Raw genomic sequence first — 24470 nt, 5'->3', positions numbered from 1 at the left:
TGAGGATTAAGTGAGGTAATATATGTAAAGCACAATGCTAGACCATGATATAGTAAATGCTCATAAATATTTGTTTCTAATACTAATTGCATTAACTCAGTTCGCTGATTAGAAACCCTGGTAGCTACTTATATATTTGCCGATTAAAAAAAAATTGGTTAAATATGTTAGAACTTAAACACTTGACTTTCTTTTGTCCAGGGAAGGGGAGGATCGGAGGGTGGAGGGGTACGATCATGCTATTTATGGTCTCTGGAAACATTGGAACCTTAGGAGAAGAAGATGAAAGAGGTCTTTAGAGGTAACATATCTGAGACTGACTGCCAGAAAAGAGGTGGGGCTGAGTCTGGCAGGTATACCACCCACAGGTGGAGCTGAGCAGTAGAGGTGTGTCAGGGAGAGGGCTCACGGTGGGCTCCACTGCCTGCCCTCTTCCTCCTCCCCTGCAGCCTCTGTGGCTGCTTCTAGGAGCAGGGCCATTATGTAAGGCTCAGCCCTCCCCCTGCCTTTTAATTTGTCCATTAACTGTAAGTGAGAATCTGGTTTGCTACTCAGCTATAATTCATTCATTTTTCAAGGCTCGTAACAATGCTTTCTCTCTCACTATGTGCCTTGCAGTTTCAGTGTCTATTTAACTCCTTTAGTTCCTTTTATCTCACTGTGTTCTTGTGATAGGCATTCACATAAACTCACAGCTGTGCCATGGTTCCTGGTCAGTGAGTCAGGAGGAAATACAGAAAAGAGACTTAGAAACAGGGCCTTTTCTCTAGTTCATCCTTTTTTCCTCCCTCCTTTCTTTCTCCTAAACTTATATAATGTGGATAATATGATTCTAATCTTTTTCTGAGTCATAAGCTCCCCTGAGAATCTGGTGAAAGTTATGAACCTTTCCCAAGAAAAATGCACACTCATACATAATCCTCTGAAGTCCAGTTATAGGGACCCTGGAAATCCATGGTTAAGAGATCTTCTCTGCCATAAATAATGATGGTATCAGAGGAAATAATAGCCACTGGTGAGAACTCTGCAACAAGAACAGACCAATGAGACTTGACGTACCTTTCTTTTCATTTTTATGATTTTAAACAAAATTCATGAATACTTGAAATTTATAGGACATTTCAAGCATGTACCAAAGTAAGAAAGACTGTAAAAATGAATCACCATGTACCCAATGACCTGGCTTCAACAATGAGCACACATCCATATTGATTCATCTGTTTCCACCCATCCTCCAAATCCCAGACATCATATCATTTCATCAGTAAAAGCTTCAGTGTGCATCACTAACGATTAAGGACCATTTTTAAAGATGACATAACCACCATATTACAATAGTATTGTTACATTTAAAATGAACATATTCTTTATATAACCAAATATCCATTTAGTTGTTTAAAATTCTGTGAGTGCTTTTTAAAATAGTTGACTTATTTGAATCAGGATCCACAGTCACATTCAAGCCTGACCTTTTAAATGCTCTGACTAATGGTTTTGACAGTGACTCTGTTTTCTTTGCCAAGACAAAGAAAGTAGATGAATGTTAATTCAGTGAGTTTAGGCTGTGATTAACCAATCTGAATTAAGGAAACAAACAACAAGTCGATTTTCAACCTGAATTTTTCAGACGGTTGACCTTGCTCTTTATATTTTGCTTTCATGGTCCTTGAGTCAAAAAAATCAATCATTCCTCCCTTCCTCCTTTTTTCCAGATTCCTGCTGTGTTCCATGCTATGTCAGGTGTCTGTAGGCAGTATTAAGCATACTAATTAATTGATCCTTGTCCTCTGGATATTACAAACCTGTGGAGGAGCCAACATGAAAATTTCTTATGAGAAAATATGTTATATGACTTAAATAAAAGAGTTCAGAAAACTAATAAGTATTTGCTCATCAAAATTTATTGGATATTTACCACATCCTGGACATTTTACTAGGTGCTAATACATAGGAGTGAACATAAGTACGTACCCTCCTGGGACTTAGAGACATGAAAGCTACTTACAATGGTAAGCTACAGTATTAGACTCTGGGAGAACATAAAGAAGAAAATATGTGGTTTCTGCTATCAGGAAATTCATGATCTTAATCATAAGGTAGACGAACAAATAAGTCTAAAACAAAGGCAAGTTTTTTTCCATCTAAAAGTTAATCCTCAAACAGGACTTTATATCGGAGTCTGTATAACTTAGATGGAAGTGAAACTGACATGCTTAGAAAACTGACTCAAACAAAGCAGCTGTGGGGATGAGGAGGACATTGATGTTAAAGATGTATTTGAAGATTTTGAATAACGTTTATAAAGTGTGACAGTAACTAATATTTCTAAGTTAATTTATTATTTTGCATATCTGTAATCTTTCAGTGTTATCTATAAACTAGAGGCCTGGTGCATGAAATTGGTGCACGGGAGGTCCCTCAGCCCGGCCTGCACCCTCTCCAATCTGGGATCCCTCTCATAACTTGGAACCACTGGCTCCTAACTGTGCACCTTCCTGAGAGAGGGATAGAGAGCTAGAAACATCGATGAGAATCATCGATCAGCTGCCTCTTGCACACCCTATACTGGGGATGTACCCGCAACCAAGGTACATGCCCTAGACCGGAATCAAACCCGGGACCCTTCAGTCCCCAGGCTGACGCTCTATCCACTGAGCCAAACCGGTTTCGGCATGCTGTTGAAATTGTAATACTCAAGTGAAGGAAACGAAAGGTAGGTCACTCTTCCTTGGGAATTATATATAGAGAAAGAAGATGAGCCTTAGGATAAGACAGAGAAGATTTAGGCAGGGAACAGGATGGATAATTTCAAGGACAGAGTGTTAAACAGGCTTAGATGCTGCAGAGGTGAAGGAGACCGACCAGTTACACCAAATGAGACAATGTGGTTGACATCACTTACAAAATGCCATTGTATGGATGTATAGATGGAGTGCAGAGATGAAAAGGCATGAGATCTGCAGTCATAAGACTTGGACTCAGTCCTACTTCTCCTTTTATCACATTTGTGACCTTGGGCAATAATTATTTTTTGTTCTCTGAGTCTCAGGCTGTTCATTTAAAAATAAGAAAGAGAATGGCTACCATATTTGTATCTCAAAGTTATTGTGAGGGTCACATTTAAAAAATATATAAACCATTGTGTTTCTCTTCCCAGTGTTACATAAAGAGTCTGACACATGGTACTTAACTGAATGATGGAATGAATGTGTGGGTATTACTATGACTATTTATTTATGTTTTCACAGAGACCAGATGAAGAAGCTGTGGTGGATCAGGGGGGGACCAGCACGATTCTCAACATTCACTATGAGAAAGAAGAGTTGGAAGGTAAGAACTGCTGTTCCACTAATGGGGGAAACAGTGAGAGGCAGCCTTGTGCGAGGGACAGCTTTGTCATCAGGAGACGGGTTTGAGTTCTAACTCTCACAGGCTGTAAGACTTAGGGGAAATCACTTAATCTCCCTTAGCCTCAATTTCCTTGTCCGTTAAATAAAAGTAGGGATAATAATACCCAATAGACAGCATGTGAGATAGTGCTTTGAGCACTGCAAAGTCCACTATAAACATTAATAAGTGAACTCTTACATGAGAATGTGAAGTACTCAGATCAGTTTTTTTATTCTTTTTTTTTTAATATATATTTTATTGATTTTTTACATAGAGGAAGGGAGAGGGAGAGAGAGTTAGAAACGTTGTCGATGAGAGAGAAACATCGACCAGCCACCTCTTGCACAACCCCCACAGGGGATGTGCCCGCAGCCAATGTACATGCCCTTGACCGGAATCGAACCTGTGACCTTTCAGTCCACAGGCCGACGCTCTACCACTGAGCCAAACCGGCTTCGGCAGTTTTTTGATTCTTGACAACTGCTTAGAAATACATATATATGCAAACTTTTAAAAGAAAAATACAAATAAATTTTAAAACTCAGTTTGGCTATAACATCTTATTTGTACCCCATTTACAATGTTTGCTCTTTCCTTCCAACTAAACCCATTTCTGCCTGGCGTTTTCATCTAAACAAGAAAAGGGAAAACATATGTACATAGAGGCCTGCTGCACGACATTTGTGCACTGGGTGGGGGTGGGCCCTCAGCCCAACCTGTGCCCTCTATCAGTCTGGGACCCCTTGGGGGATGTCTATCTGCTGGGGAGTGGGCCTAAGCCAGCAGACGCCCCGCCCCCCAGGTGTGCTACTGAGGAGGCAAGAGAGGCTCCCTCCACCACTGCTGCATTCGCCAGCTGTGAGTCCGGCTTCTGGCTGAGCAGTGCTCCCCATATAAGAGTGCACTGACCACCAGGGGGCAGTTCCTGCAATGAGCACCTGTTCTCTGGTGGTCAGTGTATGTCATAGAGACCGATCCTTCTGCCATTCGGTTGATTTGCGTATTACCCTTTTATTATATAGGATTCTTTAAGAGTCACAGCACAGAGTTACATAAGAATCCAACTGAGTGGACAGGAAGAGGCATTATGATTGACCTGCTGTTTCTAGTTCACCTTATTAAGGCTCTTCTCCCTTTCTCCCTGCCCCAGCCCTAGCTCCCCACATGACCACATGTGGTGCCCTGCTTTCCTTTTTCCCCTGGGCCCTAGTTTCCTGATATGTGGTGATGCTTGGTTTTATTAGAGAACTTTTAATGAGAACCCACATTTGGCTCAAAAGCCCTTGTGAACTCTCCGCAGCACCCGCTCAATGTTGAAGGCTATGATACAGCAACTCTCTAATGACTGGGACAGCATGTGAAAAATCCTCTCTGTACTGCTTGTTCTCATAACTTTTTTTTTCCTTTTCCATCATCGAACTTGTACAATTCCTCAAGAAAACTTGTCCTTTAAATAAGGGGAGTGAAAGCTCTAGACTCAAGAGGCTGACTCGGTCTCTGTTCCCATGAGGACTTATGTGGGTGGCTCTGTGGAGGTCAGTGGGTTTGGATATATCAACGTTAAGTTTTCCAAACTATTTTAACCAGATGGAAGGGCCAATGTGGGTTTCAGAATTGGAAGAAAGCAGGAGAAGAAAAGGGTGTGGGGGTGGGAGGCTAACATTCGTTAAATGACCCTTGTGTAATAGGCATTTGACTGGGGTCTTTGAACAAGTTGTCTTTTTTTTAATCTTCTCAATACAAGGCCAGGTAGGTATTAGACCTATTTGAGGTCATCTAGCCCAATGATCTCCAACCCTTTTCACCACATGGCACACAACCTAATTACTAAAATTCTGTGGCATACCAAAAACATATTGTTTGCCAATCTGGCGCGCACACACACACACACACACATATAATTTTGATTCATTCACACAAGATACCTATTGTGTTGGCTGTTGTCATTTTTTTTTAATCCTCACCCAAGGATATGTTTTTTTATTGATTTTAGAGAGAAAGGAAAGGGAGAGAGAGAGAGAGAGAGAGAGAGAGAGAGAGAGAGAGAGAGAGGGAAAGAGAGAGTGAGTTAGAGATATCAACATCTATCAGCTGCCTCCAGTATACGCCTCAATTTGGGATTGAACCTGAATATCTGGTGTATGGGCTGATGCTCCAACCAACTGAGCCACCTGGCCAGGGCCATTATCACTTTTTAATTTGGCAATCAAAGGGAAAAGAGATCAGTGTCCCTGACTAAATAGTCAGATATTATACTTTTTAAAAATTTCTTGCATCACACTTATGTGACACCGGTTGAAAATCATTGATCTGATGGCAGGTGATATGGGATGAAAGTTGGCTTTTCCACTCTACCACACCATCTGCAAGGGAGGATGGTATCCAGCACTAACTCCCCAACCTCAACGTTTTGTTCCATTATATAAACCTGTTCATGTATTAGCCTCCTTCGGTCCAGATAATCCTATGGGTTTTCTACCCTCTTATTGCCCCCGGGGCAGTGCTGCTCTCAGTTTAGTTGTTTGGGCCCACTGGACCTTTGTCCTCAGCAGGGAGCTAACCATTTATAAACACTTTTGTCTCATTGCAAGTAGAATAATCAACTTGTGCAAACTCTCTTGAATCCTGAGGACTGTGTTCCATTCTCAGAGGCTAGCTGAGTAATTGCCAATAGGATCAGCTTCTTATGATGACATCATCTATTCTTTGTGCATTCTCCATATTGCCATAAAAAAATAGTAATCTGTGATGTCATTAGAGAGTGATGTGTTGGGAAGGCCGTTTATACCTAGACCTTTTTGAAAACTAGAATCTTATTTATTTTAGCACCATTTTAAAAAAAGCAGTTTAGACAAATGGGGACAAATGGTGCCTACTTCTCAGGCCTGATGTGGTCCTAGAGCAGCTCTGGAGAGAAGAGGAATTTGCTGTGGGGCTGGCCCTGCTGTGGGCTCCACCCCGACTGACTCTGAGGGCAGCTCCGGGGACTCAGTGTGGCTGCACTCAGAGTGACATCATCTTTTGAAGGTGTAGGATAAAATTATATTCTAGTTTGATATGTATGCCATGATACAAGGTTTTGTGACTGCAGATAAATCCCTGGTCTTCTTTCCCCTTTAATCCATATGTCTACCTCATGTGACATAAACCATTTTATCACTCATTTTCAGAACTATTCTGAGACTTAATCTCTGGACATTGTGTGAGACTTTTGTAAATGTTTTTTTTTTTTTTGCTTAAGTTAATTTCATCAGTAGGAGATAGTGCATTAAACTATGCCATTGTTTTTGAAGAGTCAAAAGCAAACATTAGAATAGATTTCCAAAGATAAACTCACGAAGAGCAATTATAGTCCATGATGTGCTTCCGTGGTCTCCCCCAGTCTCCGAGGAACATGGAGCAGTTGCTTTAGTTAGAAGAATGGATTTTTCCATTTTTTCTGGCAGATCATTATTCCTGATTAACTACTAGATTTATGAATCCTAGAATAAGTTTAGGGCCTTCTAATAAGTTTTTAACAAATGTGTAAGAGCCATTTGCTCATATTTATAAGTTTAAAAAAAAGAAAAAGAAAAGGCTTGCATCTGCTCCACATGTTAGATTCCCCCTGTGGTTATTGACTTTGAGTCAACCTATAGCTCAGAGGAGGGGAACACCTTTGGTATGTGCTAATGAGTTCTGTCTGCATTCTTGGTAAACAGCGTGTATGGAATGTTAAATATAGCCTCCATCTGGAGGGTGGATCTCACCTGTGCTTTCTGTCCTGCTCCACAAGATTCAGTCCCAGTTCACTAAGGATTGTTCTCTGCATTTGTATACATACTTATCTTTTAAAAATTGATTTTAGAGAGGAATGGAGAGGGAGAGAGAGAGAGAAACATCAATGATGAGAGAGAATCACTGATCGGCTGCCTTCTGTACAACCTACACTGGGGATCGAGTCTGCAACCCAGGGATGTGCTCTGACTGGGAATCGAACCGTGACCTCTTGGTTCATATGTCAATGCTCAGCCACTGAGCTCTGCCAGGTGGGCAAGTATACATACTTATTAAAAAAATATATACACTGTTACATCTTTTGTATAAGTTTTACTAAATTAATACTTGTGTTTGCAACAGATAGCCTCTGAAGAGTGGTAAATAACGAGAAAAGACTGGAGAATTGGATGGGAAGGAGGTAGAATTTGGGTGAGTTGATATTGTAGGTAGATGAAAGGAATGAAGATTGTGAGGGTAGAGAGGGTTGAATGGCTAGCAAAGTGACCATGGGATTAGTTTAGTGAAGTCATCACAATGCCAAAATCCAGTTAGGTCTGGATTTTACTAGTGCTATATTCATTTCCTAGTGTCCATTTCTTTGTCTTCTTTTCTGCTGATTTCATTCAGAAAATCCAAGTTTCTGCTTGAGTACCAGCATAGAAACTGATGCCTAATTTTCTGATAGGTACTTGGACTTACTTAGCTCTGACCTCTGCTGGGGCTTGTTTTCATTATCGCTTGTCTCACTGGTGTTTTAAGAAGGCAGGCACTGTGGTTGGCTAATGTTTGTGAGAACTGATTAGACCAAAAGAACTTATTAGAGAAGGAAGAGTCCTTCTTAAAGATGCATCTGTAGAATGTCTTCCCTGTTACGCTACTGATTTGCCTAGAAGGAATTTAAATATCAAGCAAAATCATACATTAGTTACTCAGCAAACCTTTACTGAGGTCCTTTTACACTAGTAATCTCTTTTTGCAGCAATAAGTAAAGATAGTGAGACCAATGGAACCGTTGTGAATTTTCCAAAGAAAGCCTTAGCCAAAGCCTTTCCTAGGTCTTGAACATTAGAACCTGGACCAGCCATCATTTGGACAAGTCCTGAGAAGCCATTTGGTTCAACTTCCTTGTTTTACTTTAATAGTGTCAGTAGTGAATAAATTAACCAAGAAAATGAGTCTAATAGCATGGGTTCTAATACCTAATTTTTGTGTTCTCAATTTCTCTTAAGAATGTAGTTAAATAATACTGGCATTATGCCAGCACAAGCCCAGCAGAGATATTGGAGTTTGCTTAAGGAGAAGTAGAGGTCCTAGCCTGGCCAGTACCGGGGGTATTTGCTGAGAAGAGGAGGCATATGGTTGGGATGGCTCTGTTGAAGACTGAAAGTTACCCTCAGCCTGTTCTTCACCTGGACACACTTAGTTTTACAATACTTAGGTCACTATTTTAGGGGTGGTTGAAGTGATTCTCTAGGATCTAAATATGCTTTTCATGGCCCACAGGTTCTTCATGTCTGCGCCTGTCTCTAACTTTCCCCCCTCCTCTCCTTTCCTCTTTCTCCTTGCTCTGGTCCTGCTGGCTGTCCCTTTCCCTTGGAACTAGCCACACACATTGCCATCGGAGAGCCTATGTACTTGATCTTCCCTCTTCCTGGAATGCTCTTCTCATGACCTCTCCTCATCACTGGATGTCTCTTCTAATCATCTTAGCTAAAGTTTCCCTTCTCCATCCTATTCCCTACCACAGATATTCTAGCACTTCATTGCATTTTATTCATACAAATGAGCAATATTTGAAATAATATGTTTTTGTTTTTATGATGTCTGTCTTCCCCCACTAGAATATGTGTTTTGAAGGCAGGGATTTTGTGCAGTTCACTGCTGTATCCCCAGCCCTTGGGACAGGATCTGGTACAATTAGATAACTCCAGCCTGGGTTGACCTGAGTGATGTACCACGGGGACCTAATTAAATACTATAGTCAAACGTTGTTAGTTAACAGATGGTATTTTATTAAAGTGGTAGTTAATTACTTGTTTTCATAGTTTATAGTTTCCACTGATTATATCAGAGGACCAGAATCCCACATCTTAGCAAATGACCTTTTCTAGCTCTATATTTCTGTTTCATTGAAGTTTCAAGATAACTACATTATTTGTTGAAATCTGCCTGTCAAAAATGTCCTGAGGTGTGCCCAAGTCAACAGGACTGCCCTGAGACAGTTAGTGTGCAATAAGTGCGATTCTTCCAGATACTAAATATTTTATTATCCTGCCTGCCTCTCAACACTCTAACAAATCTCTGATCAACTTCCCTTCTAATAATTACTGTTACTTTTTTATTTTGCTTTATCACTTTAGATGTTGAGAGACAGAGGAGGACAAAGAAAAGGAGGGAGAAATAAAGAAAGAGTTGTTAGAGTTGTACCCGCAGGCACTTGAACACCACTTGGAAGTGGAGAGCACTGACAAGGAATCCCCAAAGAAGCTGAGCATAGTCTTAGGAAATCCCATTGCTGGGGAGATGAAAATGAAGAGTTGGTATCTCCTTCCATAGAGTCCCCTTATCCAGGAAGACTTCTCAAGTAAGCTTTTAGTTATCAGGTTGGCTAGGGTTTTCTCAGTCCTCTCATGCCCTGGTGAGTATTTCATCTTCCACAAATATGTTCACTTTAGTTACTCATTTCTTTTGTGATCCCCTTCAAATTATGGGCCTTCTTAGGTCATATTAAATTCTCCTGAGGAGATTCTAGGGGTTTATGCTCCTAGTGCAGGCACTAAGGATATATCCCATTTTCTGGATATGTGGAGGGGTGACCATATATAAGACACTTTTGCATTTTGTTATGTGAGGATTCAAAGAGGAAGAAGTTTTGACCTGGGACCTTGAGGATCTTGCAGTTGAATAGTGGGAGATAACACTGATAGAGGCTTAACTTTAATGCAAGGCATAAAATGAATACACAAGAGAATGCTAGCCAAGGACTCTGGGGATTTAGAAGAAGAAGGTGCCATATCTGATCAGGGAGACCAGAAATAACAACAAGAAGGAAGGTGCATTGCAATGAATCTTAAAGGAGCGAGCCACGTCCGTGTCCAGAAAGCATCGGCACATTTATGGAATAGCAGTTTGGTTTAGGTAGAAGAAAATGTGTGAGATGATGGTGGGTGCAGCAGCCAACGTCATGAGGAGGAGACAGAGTCAAAACCAAGCCATTCAATTGCTCAGGTCGATGCAGAAGGTGAGCATCTCTAGATATCCCCTCACCCTGAATATTTATTTGATACGAGCATGTATAGGATTTTAACTTTTATCTCTCTCAGTTCTCTTAGAGGTCTTTCCCTTTATTTTCCTACTGAATGTATAATTAGTCCCAGAGGAGGAAGCGACTAGAAAGGTGGCTGGGACCCTGAGCGTGCGGAGCATGAAGGGTGCTGACCATGTAGGAGTGAGCAGTTCCAGAGCAGCACTTCAGGAGGCTTGGTTTGTGGGGTTTAATTGGCGTGGGAGACAGGAAGACATTCCCTGCTGTTGTCCAAGTAAGAGGAGGGAAAGGCTTGACAGCCCCAATCATAGGATATAACCCTGAGGGCCAGAGTAGAGGTGGAAATCTAAGGTAACTCTGATGTTTCAAGTCTGGAACGTTGAGAGAATGGCGCTGCTGTGGGCAGAAACATGAAGAAATGAGTATGAGCCTGATTTGGGATGGAGCATGGTGATTTGCTTTGAACCATTTAGGTAAAGGTTTGGGAGTCATTTGTAGTGGTGAATTTTGAAACCAGGGGAGTAAAAATTACTAAAAGAAGAGAAGAAAGGGTGAAGGAGGGAAAAGCGGGAGCCTTGCTTTGATTGTGGGATTGTGGGAGCAATGAGGAAGCACAGCCAGAGAAGTGCAAGTGAGTCAGAGAAGGCAGTGGGACAGGAGCTCAGGGAGCCCCGACCACCAAGGGGAGGAAGTGGTCAAGGGATTTGGGTGCTGCATAGAATGTGGGGGGCTCTCAAATAATGCAATGTATGTAAAATTTTAATTGAACTGAGAGAGACGTAAGATGATGGAGATTTGGTGATAGAACTTAGGTGGTCTTTGGTGTCCCTGAGCGGGCAGTGTCAGAGGAGAGAGGTCACATGCAGTGGCTATGGAACGAGGCGATGATGAGAGGGAGCTAGGTTGGTAGACTGTTCTTGAAAGTGGTTTGATGGAGGAGGGAAGAGGACAAGGCAGAAACATGGGAGAGTGGTACTGCATTGGGAAAGTTTTTAAGATAAAGGAAACTTGAGCAGGAGAAATTCATGGAGGGGATGGATGGAGAGGAGAGAGGAGGATAACTGATGGAGCAGGACTTTAGAGGGGTGGGGGCGATCTGCTTGTTAGCCTGGCAAAGAGGAGAAGCTGGGGGAGGAAAGTGAACCAGGCTGAGGTGGAGGAGCTCACCTGAGAGGGCCTGGATTTCCCATTAAAACATGAAGAGAGGAAATGTGGAGAAGGCTGTGGATTTGAAGGCAGCGACTAAAGACAGGAACAGCTTTTGTGATGGGAGACATTGGGAGCTGGTCAGAGCTAGAGTGCGAGCCGCAGCAACGGGGCAGAAATGAGGGAAGACCAAGGCTCGGTGTCGGGGGTGGGAGCATCCTGGGAGTTTCTGATTCTGGACTCCAGGCCAGGCAGGAAGGCGAACGCAGCAGGTGGAGGTGAGAGAGGCCTAGAAGTCATTACTAGAATAAAATAAGGTTTATAGAAGGAATGAGGGAGTAAGGAAAGGAAGAACTAGAGAGGAATGCTATTGGATCACTTTTTCATGTTCCCCTCTTTTTGTACAATTATTTCATATCTCTCTCTATAACCTTAGCCTCCCTCTGGTTTGTAACTAGTCTCTCATGCTATTCTACAGTGCAGAAAAAAAGGAAACTGATCCTAGAATATATTAGCTGCTAACATTTATCCCAGGTATTGTGTTCAGCATTTTACATACATTACGTTATTTACTCTTCACAAAACCCCACTGAGTTTAAATAATAAACTTTCAGTATTCTTTTTAAAGGCAGTCACAGAGAGATCAGATAACTCGTTCCAGGTCACAAGATGTGAATGATGAGGTCAAGTTTTGGACCCAGGCAGGTTGACCTGGGTACTTTTCCCAGCTGCCTCCCTGCTAAGGCTTGTTGCAGTTGTCATAGAGTGATTGTATTGCCTTTTTAAAAATAAGTGATCAGATTGTTGTTGTAATGACAACTAGCATTTGTACTGGCCTCTAATGTTCATGCACATTGTTTCTTTTGATCTTCACAACACTACTGTGAGGTTTGCAGCCACATGCAAGTGACTTTCGAATTCTAAGATCTCTATATCCTTAGCTCTGGAAGTCTTTGAGGTTTATCATTACAGGGTTGTGACCAGGCCCTCCTCCTCCTCCCCCCCCTCCCCCCCCCCCCGTTAAATATTCTAAACTCCTTTTGCTGAGGGGGTTTCTGTACAGACCTTCTGCTTCTTTTCAGGTCACAGAACTCTGTATGTGGGGGTTCGGATGCCGCTGGGCCGGCAGAGCCATCGGCATCATCGAACTCATGGCCAGAAGCACCGGAGACGAGGCCGGGGGAAAGGAGCCGGCCAAGGGGAGGAAGGCCCAGAGGCCCTGGCACACGGCATCGCCCTGGGGAGAGAAGGTGGGTGTCCATGGCCGGGAGGACTGATGAGGCTGAGGGATATTAAGCAGGTGGTTTTGATTCTCTGCCCTTTCTATCGAGTTTTTAGAGCTTGCTTCCAAGAAGAAAAAATGCTTCTAAGAATCAAAAGTATCTTCCTGAAAACTATACAATTCAGGCCCCCAAATCAATACCATAATAGGTGAAATGATTTGCTAGAGAACTAACCATTCCTTTGGATCAGATTCATCAGATTTCCAGTTTCTTGCGAGTTTTTTTTACGTGGTCTTAGTTACTGTTTTTTTTTCTTTTTCTCCCATGAAACTGCTTTCACAGACGAGATTTTTAAGAAATTTTCTGGGAATAAATAATTTTTTTTATGTGCATTCAGGATTATCTTAAATATGTTCTTGATGTTTTAAGGCCCCAGATGTGATAAGTATGGCAGAATTCTATCTCTGCTCGAGCTGAGGCTGGGAGCAGACCTGTCTCTGTGGTTGATTTTCCAGACACACCATCTCAGCGTGTTCAGTTCATTCTTGGCACTGAGGAGGATGAGGAGCACGTGCCTCATGAGCTGTTCACAGAGCTGGATGAGATCTGTATGAAAGAGGGGGAAGACGCTGAGTGGAAAGAGACAGCCAGGTACGTTCCTAAACTAAACTGGGTCAGGGTTTGCTTGGGTAGGCCATGGTACCTTTCAGCAAGTGACAGGCCTGCCTGGTCTTTTATTTCTTCATGGGAAAAGTGGTGGCTGACTTGGGAACTGATGTTTGAGAGTGTTCTTTGGAGAATCTTGATGTTGACCTCTTTGTGGTATCTCTGGTCACACCTATGCCAATTGACCTTGAGCCTAGAATTGAGGTCCTCTCTTATTTTGGGGGGGCCCAGAGTACTTCATGGGCTATCTTGATATTATAGGTCTGGTTTAGAGGATGCCTGACGGGGTCACCTTGGTGTGGACCTAGCCAAGAAGACAGAGCACAGGTTCAGACTTTTCCTACAAGTGAACCATAGAGTCATTTCAGTTTTAATTTGGTGGGAATCACATAATTTCTGATATTTTAACTTCTTATGGGACAGTCCAACTTCAGAGACCTTGAGATTATAGAGTGTCTGACAGTAAGCTTTTTGAAGTAGTTGTAGAGTGGCCGTGCTTGTCTAAGGCTCAAACCCAAGAAGCCCTTAGATTAACTAGAGCCACGTCTGGGCTCCTCTAGTAACTGACCAGTGGGCCTTGTGGATGATGCCTGAGCCTCGGGGTAGAAGGCAATGTGCATCACTAGCAAAGCGTGGCTCCAGCTCACATCGGAATAGCACTTCCTTGATGCCTGCAGTCCCGATGGATGTTTTCTACAGGTAGAAAGGATTAAACAAGCCAAGCCATCTGATACCAAGTGAAAAGGCAATTAATCTTGTCATTTTGTCTTTGCAAACTGCTAAAGGTCACACCGATAGGCTCTTTAAGGAGAAAAAAATCATTTTATTAATGTGATTTGTCAGTGTATCCAAATGATAGAGATTGGATCTATTTTTAATTGCATAAGTAATACATGCTCATTATAAAAATTAGAAAATAAAGATAAATAAAAAGAAAATAGAAATTATGTTCAAAACCCCAGGAATAATGAGGAATATAATATTTGGTGTCTAATACATGGATGTGTTTGTGTTTTTAAAATTTTATTTAAATAAAAATGGAATTAAACTGCACTCAACCTTGCACTGTTGTACAGTCTGCTGTTTTCACTTACCAATGTACCTGGAACACAGAGAGTAGATTACAATGTTCAGTATGATTATTTTGACATCTTTTTTGTGATTTACATTAAAGATTCACTCTTAAAAAGTCCCCATTTTCTATCTTTGGCATCTAGTTCTTTGTAACGCTTTCAGGTGGCTGAAGTTTGAAGAAGACGTTGAAGATGGGGGAGAACGCTGGAGCAAGCCCTACGTGGCAACCCTTTCGCTGCACAGTCTCTTTGAGCTGAGGAGCTGCCTTATCAATGGAACGGTCCTTCTGGACATGCGTGCAAATAGCATAGAAGAAATCTCAGGTGAGGTTAGGTGAAGGAAAGCAGGGGAATGTTTGTGTAAATTAAGAAGTGTGGTATAGAGCAGCGGTGGCCAACCGGTGGTCCGCGGACCACTGGTGGTCTGTGAGGTCCGAAAGGTTGGCGACTGTTGGTAGAGAGGAAAGAATCTAATGGCTGTGTGTCCCTTAAGCAAGTCACTTAGCGTTCCTGACCTCAACATTCTCAGCCGGGGGATGGGTTTCAAGCTAAGAAACCATCTATTTCACAGACTTATGGGATTCAAATGACATGGTACTTAGTCTTCCATTTTTTTGTTCATTCAGCAAACATTTATTTTATATTTATTTGTTTATGCCTGATTATGTTCTAGGCACAGGAAATAAAGGTAAAATACAGCTCCTACCTTAAAGAAGCTCATCTTTTAGTGGGGGAAAGTAGCTATGGAACAATTAATATAAATGCAACAATGGGAGACATATTTTGACAGTAATTTCAGAAAGGGGCAACTAGGAATTGTGCAGAGAAAAAGGGGTTAAAGAAGATTTTTAAAATATGGCAGCTAGGAAGACATGTATGAAACTGAGTCAAAAGTACCTCTGCTTCTTCAGCAAGATATGGAAGGGAGATGTCTGATGACGTTTTATGGAGTGGTGGAGTGTTGTGTTACTATGTTTTGGGAATGGAGTTTGGCATGTGGGTGCATGTGAGGATCTTTTCCTCGGCTTGGCTTGATTTGGCTGGAGAGGTTAAATAAGGATTTCTCCAAAATTTTCTCCATTTAAAGTAAGTAGTTCTGTCTCTCTGGGATCACATGGGGACCTACCGGAGAGGTCAGCATTGATAGGATCCTGTGTCCCCTCTGAAGATTCTAGGGGGAAGTTATTCCTTGATGCTTCTAGCTTACAGCATCTAGCGTCTCTCTAAGGCTCTGTATTTCTCTCATAAAGATATTTGTCAATGTCATTCAGGATGATCTCATCTGGAGAGCCTTAATTACATCTGCAAGGACTCTTAAAATAAAATCACATTCACAGGTCTCGGGGTTAAACATATCTTTTAAGGGGTCACCATTCAACCCACTACAAAAGCCAAAAGGGAAGAGAGTTTTAATTCATCAATGTCAAATGCTATAGAGAGGTCAGGTTAGGTAAGGACTAGAACATCACATCCATCAGATTGAGCAACTGGAAGGTTATTGATGATTTTATCAAAAGCAGTTTCTTTGAGGTAGCCAAATTACAATGGGCTGAAGAATGTTTGTTTTGAGAACTTTAAGTGATAGGAAACAGGGAGAGGGAGAAGAAGAATGAAAAGTTGAGAGAGAGAGATAGAGAGAGAGAGAGAGAAAAAAAAAGAGAGAGAGAGAGAGGGAGAGGAAGAGGGATAGGTGAAATAGATAAAGGAGGACTTGGGGAGGATATTCTTATCCTGTTTTTGTTTTTTGTTTTTTTTTGTTTTGTTTTCCCCCAAGATGAAGGATCTTGAAGCATGTTTAAATATTGGAGCAAGGAAACAATCAATACAAAGGTTAAGATAGAAAAGCATGGATCTTTGGCTTGAATATTTAAAATAGATTTTCTTTATTACTTTTAGCACTTGGATAGTTATGGATGCAGTTGGAGTTGAGAATAGGTTGAAGTTTGGGGAGGCTTGGGAATAGGTATGTAGGATTGAAGTAAAACTGTTATGGTTTTCCATATTAGATACCTGATGTATTCATATTAGTGATAAATCACAGAAATGTTAAAATGCTCTTCTTGGCTGAAACTGGCTTGGCTCAGTGGTTAGAACAGGGGGTGGGGATTGTCCAGCCAGTGGGCCCTATAAGGCCCAAGAAGTCATTTGGTTTGACCCTGCCAAGGCATAGGGATGAACTAATTAAATGTTTGACCAAATATAGCAGGCTAATTTTTAAGTTAATAATTTTATAAATATCCAAATGGCTCTTGGCAGAAAAAAGGTTCCCCACCCCAGGGTTAGAGCATCAGCCCACAGACTGCAGGGTCATGGGTTCAATTCTTGGTCAAGGGCACATACCGTGGTTGCAAGTTCAATCCTTGGCCCCAGTGGGGGTGTGAGTGGGAGGCAGCCAATCGATGTGTGTGTGTCTCTGCCCCGCTCCCTTCCACTCTCTCTAAAAATCAATGGGAAAAAGTATCCTCATTACTTGGGGGAGGATTAAAAAAACCTTGGGGGAAAGAAATATAGAGGACCTTTGGTAGATGACAGAACAAAATGGGTAATAATGTGGGCTTTTGACTCAGACTGCTTGAGTCCCAGCTCTGCATCTTATTAGACGTGAGACTTTGAGGAATTTTGTAATGTTTGAGCCTCAGTTTCCTGATCTGTAGAGATTGTTATACAAGCCACTTTTCAGAGTTTTTATGAGGATAAGTTTAGATAATCTAGTATAATTCCTGGCACATACAAAGTGTTTAATAGTTTCTATTTCTAATAATAATGATTTGTTATATGAATAAAGTATAACTTACCACAACTGCTATCATCAAAGATACTATTTCAGGAAATTGTATCTCAGTGACACTGATTGAACTGCTTCCGGTGCTCACTGACCACCCCTCTCCCACCTCACCCCTCGCCCTTAACCCACTTGACGTTGGCCTCTTTGGGTCCATTGACCATCAGAGTGTTCATGTTAGCATCTCTTTTCCAGACTTGGTCCTGGACCAGCAAGAGCTGTTCAGTGACCTGAGTGAAAGCATGAGAGTTAAAGTACGGGAAGCCCTTCTCAAAAAGCATCATCATCAGAATGAAAAGAAGAGAAATAACCTCATTCCTATTGTTCGCTCCTTTGCTGAGGTTCGCTCCTTTGCTGAGGTTGGCAAGAAGCAGTCTGATCCACATTCAATGGATAAAAATGGTAAGATTATTAGGAGTGACTGTTGTGTTGTGTATTTTTTTAAAATTATTAATTAGACATTTCAGAATTAACTATAGATACTAATTGACTAGAGGGTAGGGCTCTATATTTATCTAATATGCTTCCATGCTCACTTAGACACGGTACTTTTTGTGACTGGCAGGTGTGTGGCTGGTGCTCTTGTGGCACTAGGGATGCCTGCCTCAGATAGACCTCAGTGGACCCAGGGTGAGAGGTTTGTAGGGCAGAGTGGCCTCAGAACTAATATGGCTTTGGGAGATACCCACTTTGGGGGTAATTTGAGGTCAGAGAAGGTAAACTGGAGATTTTTTGTTACTGTTAATCCTCATCTGAGGATATTTTTTCTATTGATTTTTAGAGAGAGTGGAAGGGAGGGAGGGAGGGAACAAGGGAGGGAGGAAGGAGGAGGAAGAGGAGGAGGAGGAGGAGGAGGAGAGACATCCATGTGAGAGAGTCACATTGATTGGTTGCCTCCCACAAGTGCTCCGACCAGGGCAGAGGATTAAGCCTGCTACCTAGGCATATGCCCTGACCGTGAAGCAAACCATGATGCCCTGGTTCATAGATCAGTGCTCAACCACTGAGCCACACCGGCCAGGCTAGTGTAGACTCTTGAGTTGGCCTTGTAGGCTTGAGATTTTGGCTTCACCACTTGAAAAGTGTGTGACTTTGGGAAACCTCTAAGCCTCTTTAAGTCTAATGTTCTCCTCTGTAAAATAAGGATAATAATAGGTTCAACTCCATAAGTTTATTGTGAAACTTCAGTAACTTAATTCACGTAAGGCCCAGGGGCACTCATTGAATTTCAGCTGCTGGTGGGTTTTGTTCTCTGTGGCCTGGCAGGGGGTAGCTTACATTGATCTTGTCCCCACATTTATTGAGTCACAATGTGCAGGGGGTATGCCTGGGAATCAATATATTTGGGAAGTTCTTCATGGGAGTCTGATATGCTTTCCTGGTTAAAGATTATTGCTTACTAGAGGAAGAAAAGAGGATTACAGAGGTGTTCAGAAAGAAGGTGCAGGAGTAGTGATACTTCTGTCCTCCCTTTACCACTAATTAGTAGGTAAGGAGGTAGGCGTGTGTGGTCTTAGCTTCTTAATCATCTTAACCTCTTCTGTATGAGGGCTTTTGCAGGAGACAGTTATAGCTAAACGATCATGGGTGAGGTGTGTCTGAGGGGGAAAGGGCAGAGACTCAGAGAATTCTGTTTTCTCCAAATAGGTCAAAGTCTGTCTCCTCAGTCTGTTCCAACTACACATCTTGAAGTGAAGAATGGAGTGAGTTGTGAACACAGTCCTGTGGATCTAAGTAAGGTGAGTGGAGACATGGGAAGTTAGCTTTTAGGCCCAAGAGTCTCTCTAGTCCTAGGCTAGTGGAACCCAGAGTAAGCTCTGGTACTCCAGCACCCCTTTTCCAAGACCAGAGCCCCCTCTGGAGAAAAGGAGGCCCTCTGCTCCAGTCTTCTTCCTTCTACTGCAGCCTCGATGGGGCCGACTCTGCAGCTTGTTCCACCAGGTTCACCAGGTTCACCATGCTGAAACTGAGACTTGCCACAGACAACCCTCCCTGACTCAGACCTCCTCATTTTTTCAGATTTATTTTGGCACCTGCTCTCTAGAAGCTCCTTCTTGCCTCCAGAAGTTTTGTCAAAACAATGTATTTGCTATGATCTCCTAAAACTTCTTCATGGCTGGGACTGGGACTTTGGTATCCATGGCCTCACTTCAGTTGCTGGTTCAAGCCATCCTGCCCCCAACCTCCTCTTGCTCTAGTCTACCCTTGACATTGTCTTTCTGAAATCCAGATAGTGTCAGGTCATGTCTCTGCTCATGAGGCAGGGAGCCTTCTAAAAACTTGAATCTCTGACAAAGCACTCAAGTATTTTAAAATGGGGAAAGTTTGACCTAGAGCTTCAAAAACAATTTTCTTTGAGGAAGCATGGTATAATGGACTCAAATCACAACACCTGATTTAAATGATCTCTTAAAAGCTCTTGTCCTGAGCTAGTCCACTTTCCCTGTCTGGGTCTCAGTTGCTTAATTTAAATAAAAACCAAAACTCTTATCCACCTTACAGAGTTCTTGTAAGGATCGAATGAAACAGGGTGAGAAAACTTCTGTTAAATCATAAAATGACATGTGACCGGCGTAAGGCATGAGGAGGGTGATTGCCGTTTGAGGTGACGGCTCCCAGGTTCTCAGGGGCTCTTTGGACTTTCAGGTGGACCTTCATTTCATGAAGAAAATTCCCAGTGGGGCAGAGGCCTCCAACGTCCTGGTTGGTGAGGTGGACACTCTGAACCGCCCCATTGTGGCCTTTGTGAGGCTTTCTCCAGCTGTTCTCCTCTCAGGCTTGACAGAAGTGCCCATCCCCACAAGGTAAAGACAGAAACAGCACGGCTCAGTGCATCATATCCAGACTACAGATTGTGTGAGCTCTGGGGGAAGAAGCAAGCTAATGCCAAAACTTAGGATAATTAATAAATTTTGGGAATGCTGCTTAAAATTCAGCAGCGATCTCAACGGGGTATATTTGGTTAACCTCCATGCAGAATTCTAAGACTTTTAAGGCTATGACTGCACAGTATGTGCAGTCTTGGAAATGGAGAACTGAAGAGCATTCAAAGGACATAGCAAGAGCTGTGTTGCCCTCCCAATTCGGCAGAGCCGTATCCCAGGGAAATGTCTGTGAGCAAAGGCATTGATGTCTCTTTCCACAGTCTGGTAGGATTTGTTTGGCCTGCAAATATGTCCACATTTGTTCAAAAGGCTATTCATGCACTCTGAAGGTGGTGATTCAATGACTCAGAGCCTATGAATTACAGAGTAATTCAGAGGATATGAATTACATGTCCACAAAATAATTTAGACTCCTCTCCAAGGCTTGGTAATTTCCACTTCCTTATTCCTTTCCTCTCCCCATTATTTTCTTATTAGAGCCATCAATGAGATACAGATAACCTTGAATTTGCATTACAATGCCATGTCTTGAAAAAGTGTCTTTTCTATAACAAGGAATCAAGTCCATGAAAACCCCAAGAATTACAACCACATTATTAATGGAGTCATACAAATAGCTTCCATTGTCCATAGTGGAGCTATTAGATCAAGGCAGCTCATACTGCTCCCTCATTAGTCCGCCTCCTTTTATTTGAAGGTACCGCAATGATTTCTGCTTGATAGGCAAGATATTTATCTTGCTGTTAGAGAGGAGTAAGATGCCACTTCTTTAATTTTACTTACATGCTTTCATCCTTTGTGTGTGTTGGCAGATTTTTATTTATCCTATTGGGTCCAGTAGGGAAAGGTCAGCAGTACCATGAGATTGGCAGATCCATGGCCACCATCATGACAGATGAGGTATGCACACTTCTGTTTTTTCTTCATTCAACTCATAAATATTTATTGAGTACTTACTATGTGCCGTGCACTGTGCTAATTATTAAGGATAAAATAATTACAATTGCAATGTTGGCTGGAAGCAGTTCAGGTCACTTCTCTGAATTCTCTTTGTGGGAGGACTGAGCTCTTTGGCGGATTTTTCTTCCTATGTCATCTCTTCCTTTTTGAATAACCAAGGATTCAAAGAAATATTTTTCTTGGGAAATTATTATTGCCAAGTAGACTATTAAGAGAAAAAGATATTAAGGCTGACTTAACTTTCTAGAGATTATTATTAATTAAATGCATCCAAACTATTTACATGCAGAAACCTCAGTCCAGTTCCCCATAAATGAGACCAGTTTGTGTAAGTTGGGATTGTGCTCGGCACTGTAATGTGAATGTTCCAAGGCAGCCAGACTTTCTGGCTGAACCCACACTGCATACCCCAGTGAGGACTTCACTGCTCTTGTAAATTGCAAAGGAGGAGTTTCAAGGCAGGTGTCTTAGGAGGCAGAGGAGATGGAGGCTGTGTTTTATTAGCTCTCTTTGATTGGGATGCTTATTTCACAGAGTACCTTCATTAGTAATTCCATCCAGTTTTTCCAACTATTATGATCAGGAAAATTTTCTTTTCTTTCTTTCTTTTTTTAAAATATATTTTATTGATTTTTTTACAGAGAGGAAGGGAGAGGGATAGAAAGTTGGAAACATCGATGAGAGAGAAACATCGATCAGCTGCCTCTTGCACAACCCCCACTGTGGATGTGCCCGCAACCAAGGTACATGCCCTTGACCGGAATTGAACCCGGGACCCATCAGTCCGGAGGCTGATGCTCTATCCACTGAGCCAAACCGGTTTCGGCAAGAAAATTTTTTTATACATCTTCCTCTTTATTCCATTCTTTGAGGAGATAACAGAATTATACAACTATAGAATTATAGAATGTCTTACACAATTATAAGAATTATACAAATGTCTTATCTCTTCTTATACAGGTAGACATATCTTTTTAAAAATATATATTTCATTGATTTTTTTTTTACAGAGAGGAAGAGAAAGGGATAGAGAGTTAGAAACATTGATGAGAGAGAAACATCAATCAGCTGCTTCTTGTACACCCCCTACTGGGGATGTGCCTGCAACCAAGGTACATGTCCTTGACCGGAATCGAACCCGGGACCTTTCAGTTTACAGGCCGATGCTCTATCCATTGAGCCAAACCGGTTTTGGCCAGATAGACATATCTTTAGTTCTTTTGACTTAAAATCATTTTAACCTTACTCTTCTCTAAGTGCTAAAAGTTTTCTACATTTCAGATCCCCATGACAGAAATAAAAATCAAGAGATTGTATTCATTCTTCACCATAACCATTGGTGATTGTCTTAAGTAAAGTCATTTTCAACTTTCCCGAAGTTTTTTTCTTCTCTGTAGATTTTTCATGATGTGGCATATAAGGCCAAAGATCGGGATGATCTCCTGGCGGGGATTGATGAGTTCCTAGACCAGGTGACGGTGCTCCCTCCAGGGGAGTGGGACCCTTCCATCAGAATTGAGCCACCCAAAAACGTCCCTTCCCAGGTAAGGCATGCACGTCAGCCGATGGTGGCTTAGCGTCACTTACTGAGTGCCCAGCCATGGACAAAGCAAAGACCATGGAGGGTATATGCTTGTTTTGGGACACCTAGGATGTCAGAACAGTAGTGAGAAAATGAATATGCAGTAATACAGATTGGCTCAGGTGTGATAGGGTCAGCCAGAATTACCCAGGATGAGTTTTAAGCCAACTTTTGAAGAATTGATGTGGAATGGCAGAGAGGAGAGAGAAGGACATTTTTTGGGAGTGTAACATGAATGAAACTATTTTAAATTAAAATAGCAACTTGTATGTACAGAACAAATAGAATTCCATATAGGTTAAAGATAGGAAGGATACTCCTACTATTCAATGGACAGTAGGCCAGATGCTTTACATATGCTAATTCAGTCTTTTCAACAACATCCCCCCCATGGGTATTGTTATCTTTAGTTTTACAAATAAGGAATAAAATTATCTTGAAGGTTTTAAGGTAAAGTAAGATTATACAGAGGCAGGTTTGAAACTGGAACTTAGGTTATATCTGATGCCAAAGCCTCCAATTTTTTTGTTTGTTTGTTTCTGAACAAGGCAGAGTTAGAAGTCAGGTACTAGTGGAGAGGAGGATAAATTACATTTTTTGTGTCTCCCCCCCTCCCGTCAATAAACTACCCCAAATCAATAAATGCATTTGAAAACTATAAACACTTGGGAAATTTTTGGCTGCTTTTGGATTATTATATTGGATACTACTCCCCCTGTTAGTAGAAAGAACAGGATAGATGGCTAACTGCTAATTTTGTGGTCATCTGTCAAAAGGAGAAAAGAAAAATGCCTGGAGTTCCAAATGGAAACCTTTGCCACATAGAAGCAGAACCGCATGGGGGCCACAGCGGGCCAGAACTTCAGCGCACCGGGCGGTGAGTTCTGGGATTTTTCACAGCCGATCCTGCTTGCTGGGCAGATGTGTAAAGGAACGAGTCACCCTCTTTGCTTTCAGCCTTCTCTGTGGTATTTTAATTGCCTGGGAATGACTTTTCAAATGGAACCATTGACTATAAATATTACAAATATATCAAATATTGTATTCATTCAGGTTTCTCAGAACACCTACCATGTTCTGTTTCATCTCCAGTTCTTCCCACACATTGTTCCCTCTGATTTGAGGGAATCCTTCCTCATCTCCTGGTTAACTGCTGTTTATCCTTTGTCTCAGTTTAGGTGTTACTTCTTTTGCTGTAGGTGAGGTTAGGTGTTCCTGCTATGTGGTGTCACAGCTTTGAGCTCTGTCCCTGCCTGCCTGCCTTCCTGACACCAACCCATTGTTATAGCTCTTATTATACTTCGTTATTATTGCTTGATTCATTGTCTTTCCTGCTAGAATGTTTGCTTCATAAGGGCAGGGACCCCATTATATTTCTAGCACCCGGCACAGTGCCCTGCACAGAGCAGGCACTCAATATAGGATGAATGCTTTTAGAATGCTGTCTGTTCAGAAACATGAATGGACTAGGTATGGATAAGTATTAATAAGTACTGAGTGATTATTTTCAGAAACTTCCTTAGGATAGAAAAATAGATGTGTGTCTCAGAATAGGTAGTCTACTCTTCTAGGCCAAGATTTTATTTTATTTATTTATTTATTTATTTATTAAATATATTTTATTGATTTTGTACAGAGAGGAAGGGAGAGAGATAGAGAGTTAGAAACATCGATGAGAGAGAGTCATCGATCAGCTCCCTCTTGCACACCCCCTACTGGGGATGTGCCCACAACGAAGG

General features: G+C 41.8%; 1 protein-coding gene across 2 annotated transcripts in view; it reads left to right on the top strand.

Annotated features, from left to right (window-relative positions):
- Positions 1-24470, top strand: part of SLC4A8 (solute carrier family 4 member 8) — a 72067-nt gene that overhangs the window by 6481 nt on the left and 41116 nt on the right. For both annotated transcript variants that reach the window (XM_084877359.1, XM_084877358.1), the window contains exons 2-11: positions 3249-3330; positions 12643-12810; positions 13299-13434; positions 14686-14846; positions 17500-17706; positions 18952-19043; positions 19951-20108; positions 21002-21089; positions 22547-22693; positions 23508-23608. In XM_084877359.1, coding sequence (XP_084733485.1) covers positions 3249-3330; positions 12643-12810; positions 13299-13434; positions 14686-14846; positions 17500-17706; positions 18952-19043; positions 19951-20108; positions 21002-21089; positions 22547-22693; positions 23508-23608 — 1340 coding nt within the window. The remainder of the gene's footprint in view (positions 1-3248; positions 3331-12642; positions 12811-13298; positions 13435-14685; positions 14847-17499; positions 17707-18951; positions 19044-19950; positions 20109-21001; positions 21090-22546; positions 22694-23507; positions 23609-24470) is intronic.

The sequence above is a fragment of the Pipistrellus hanaki genome (genome assembly GCF_964339955.1).
Source record: "Pipistrellus hanaki genome assembly, chromosome: 3".
Classification (NCBI taxonomy): Eukaryota; Metazoa; Chordata; class Mammalia; order Chiroptera; family Vespertilionidae; genus Pipistrellus; species Pipistrellus hanaki.
This window is presented reverse-complemented; position numbering and strand designations above follow the sequence as displayed.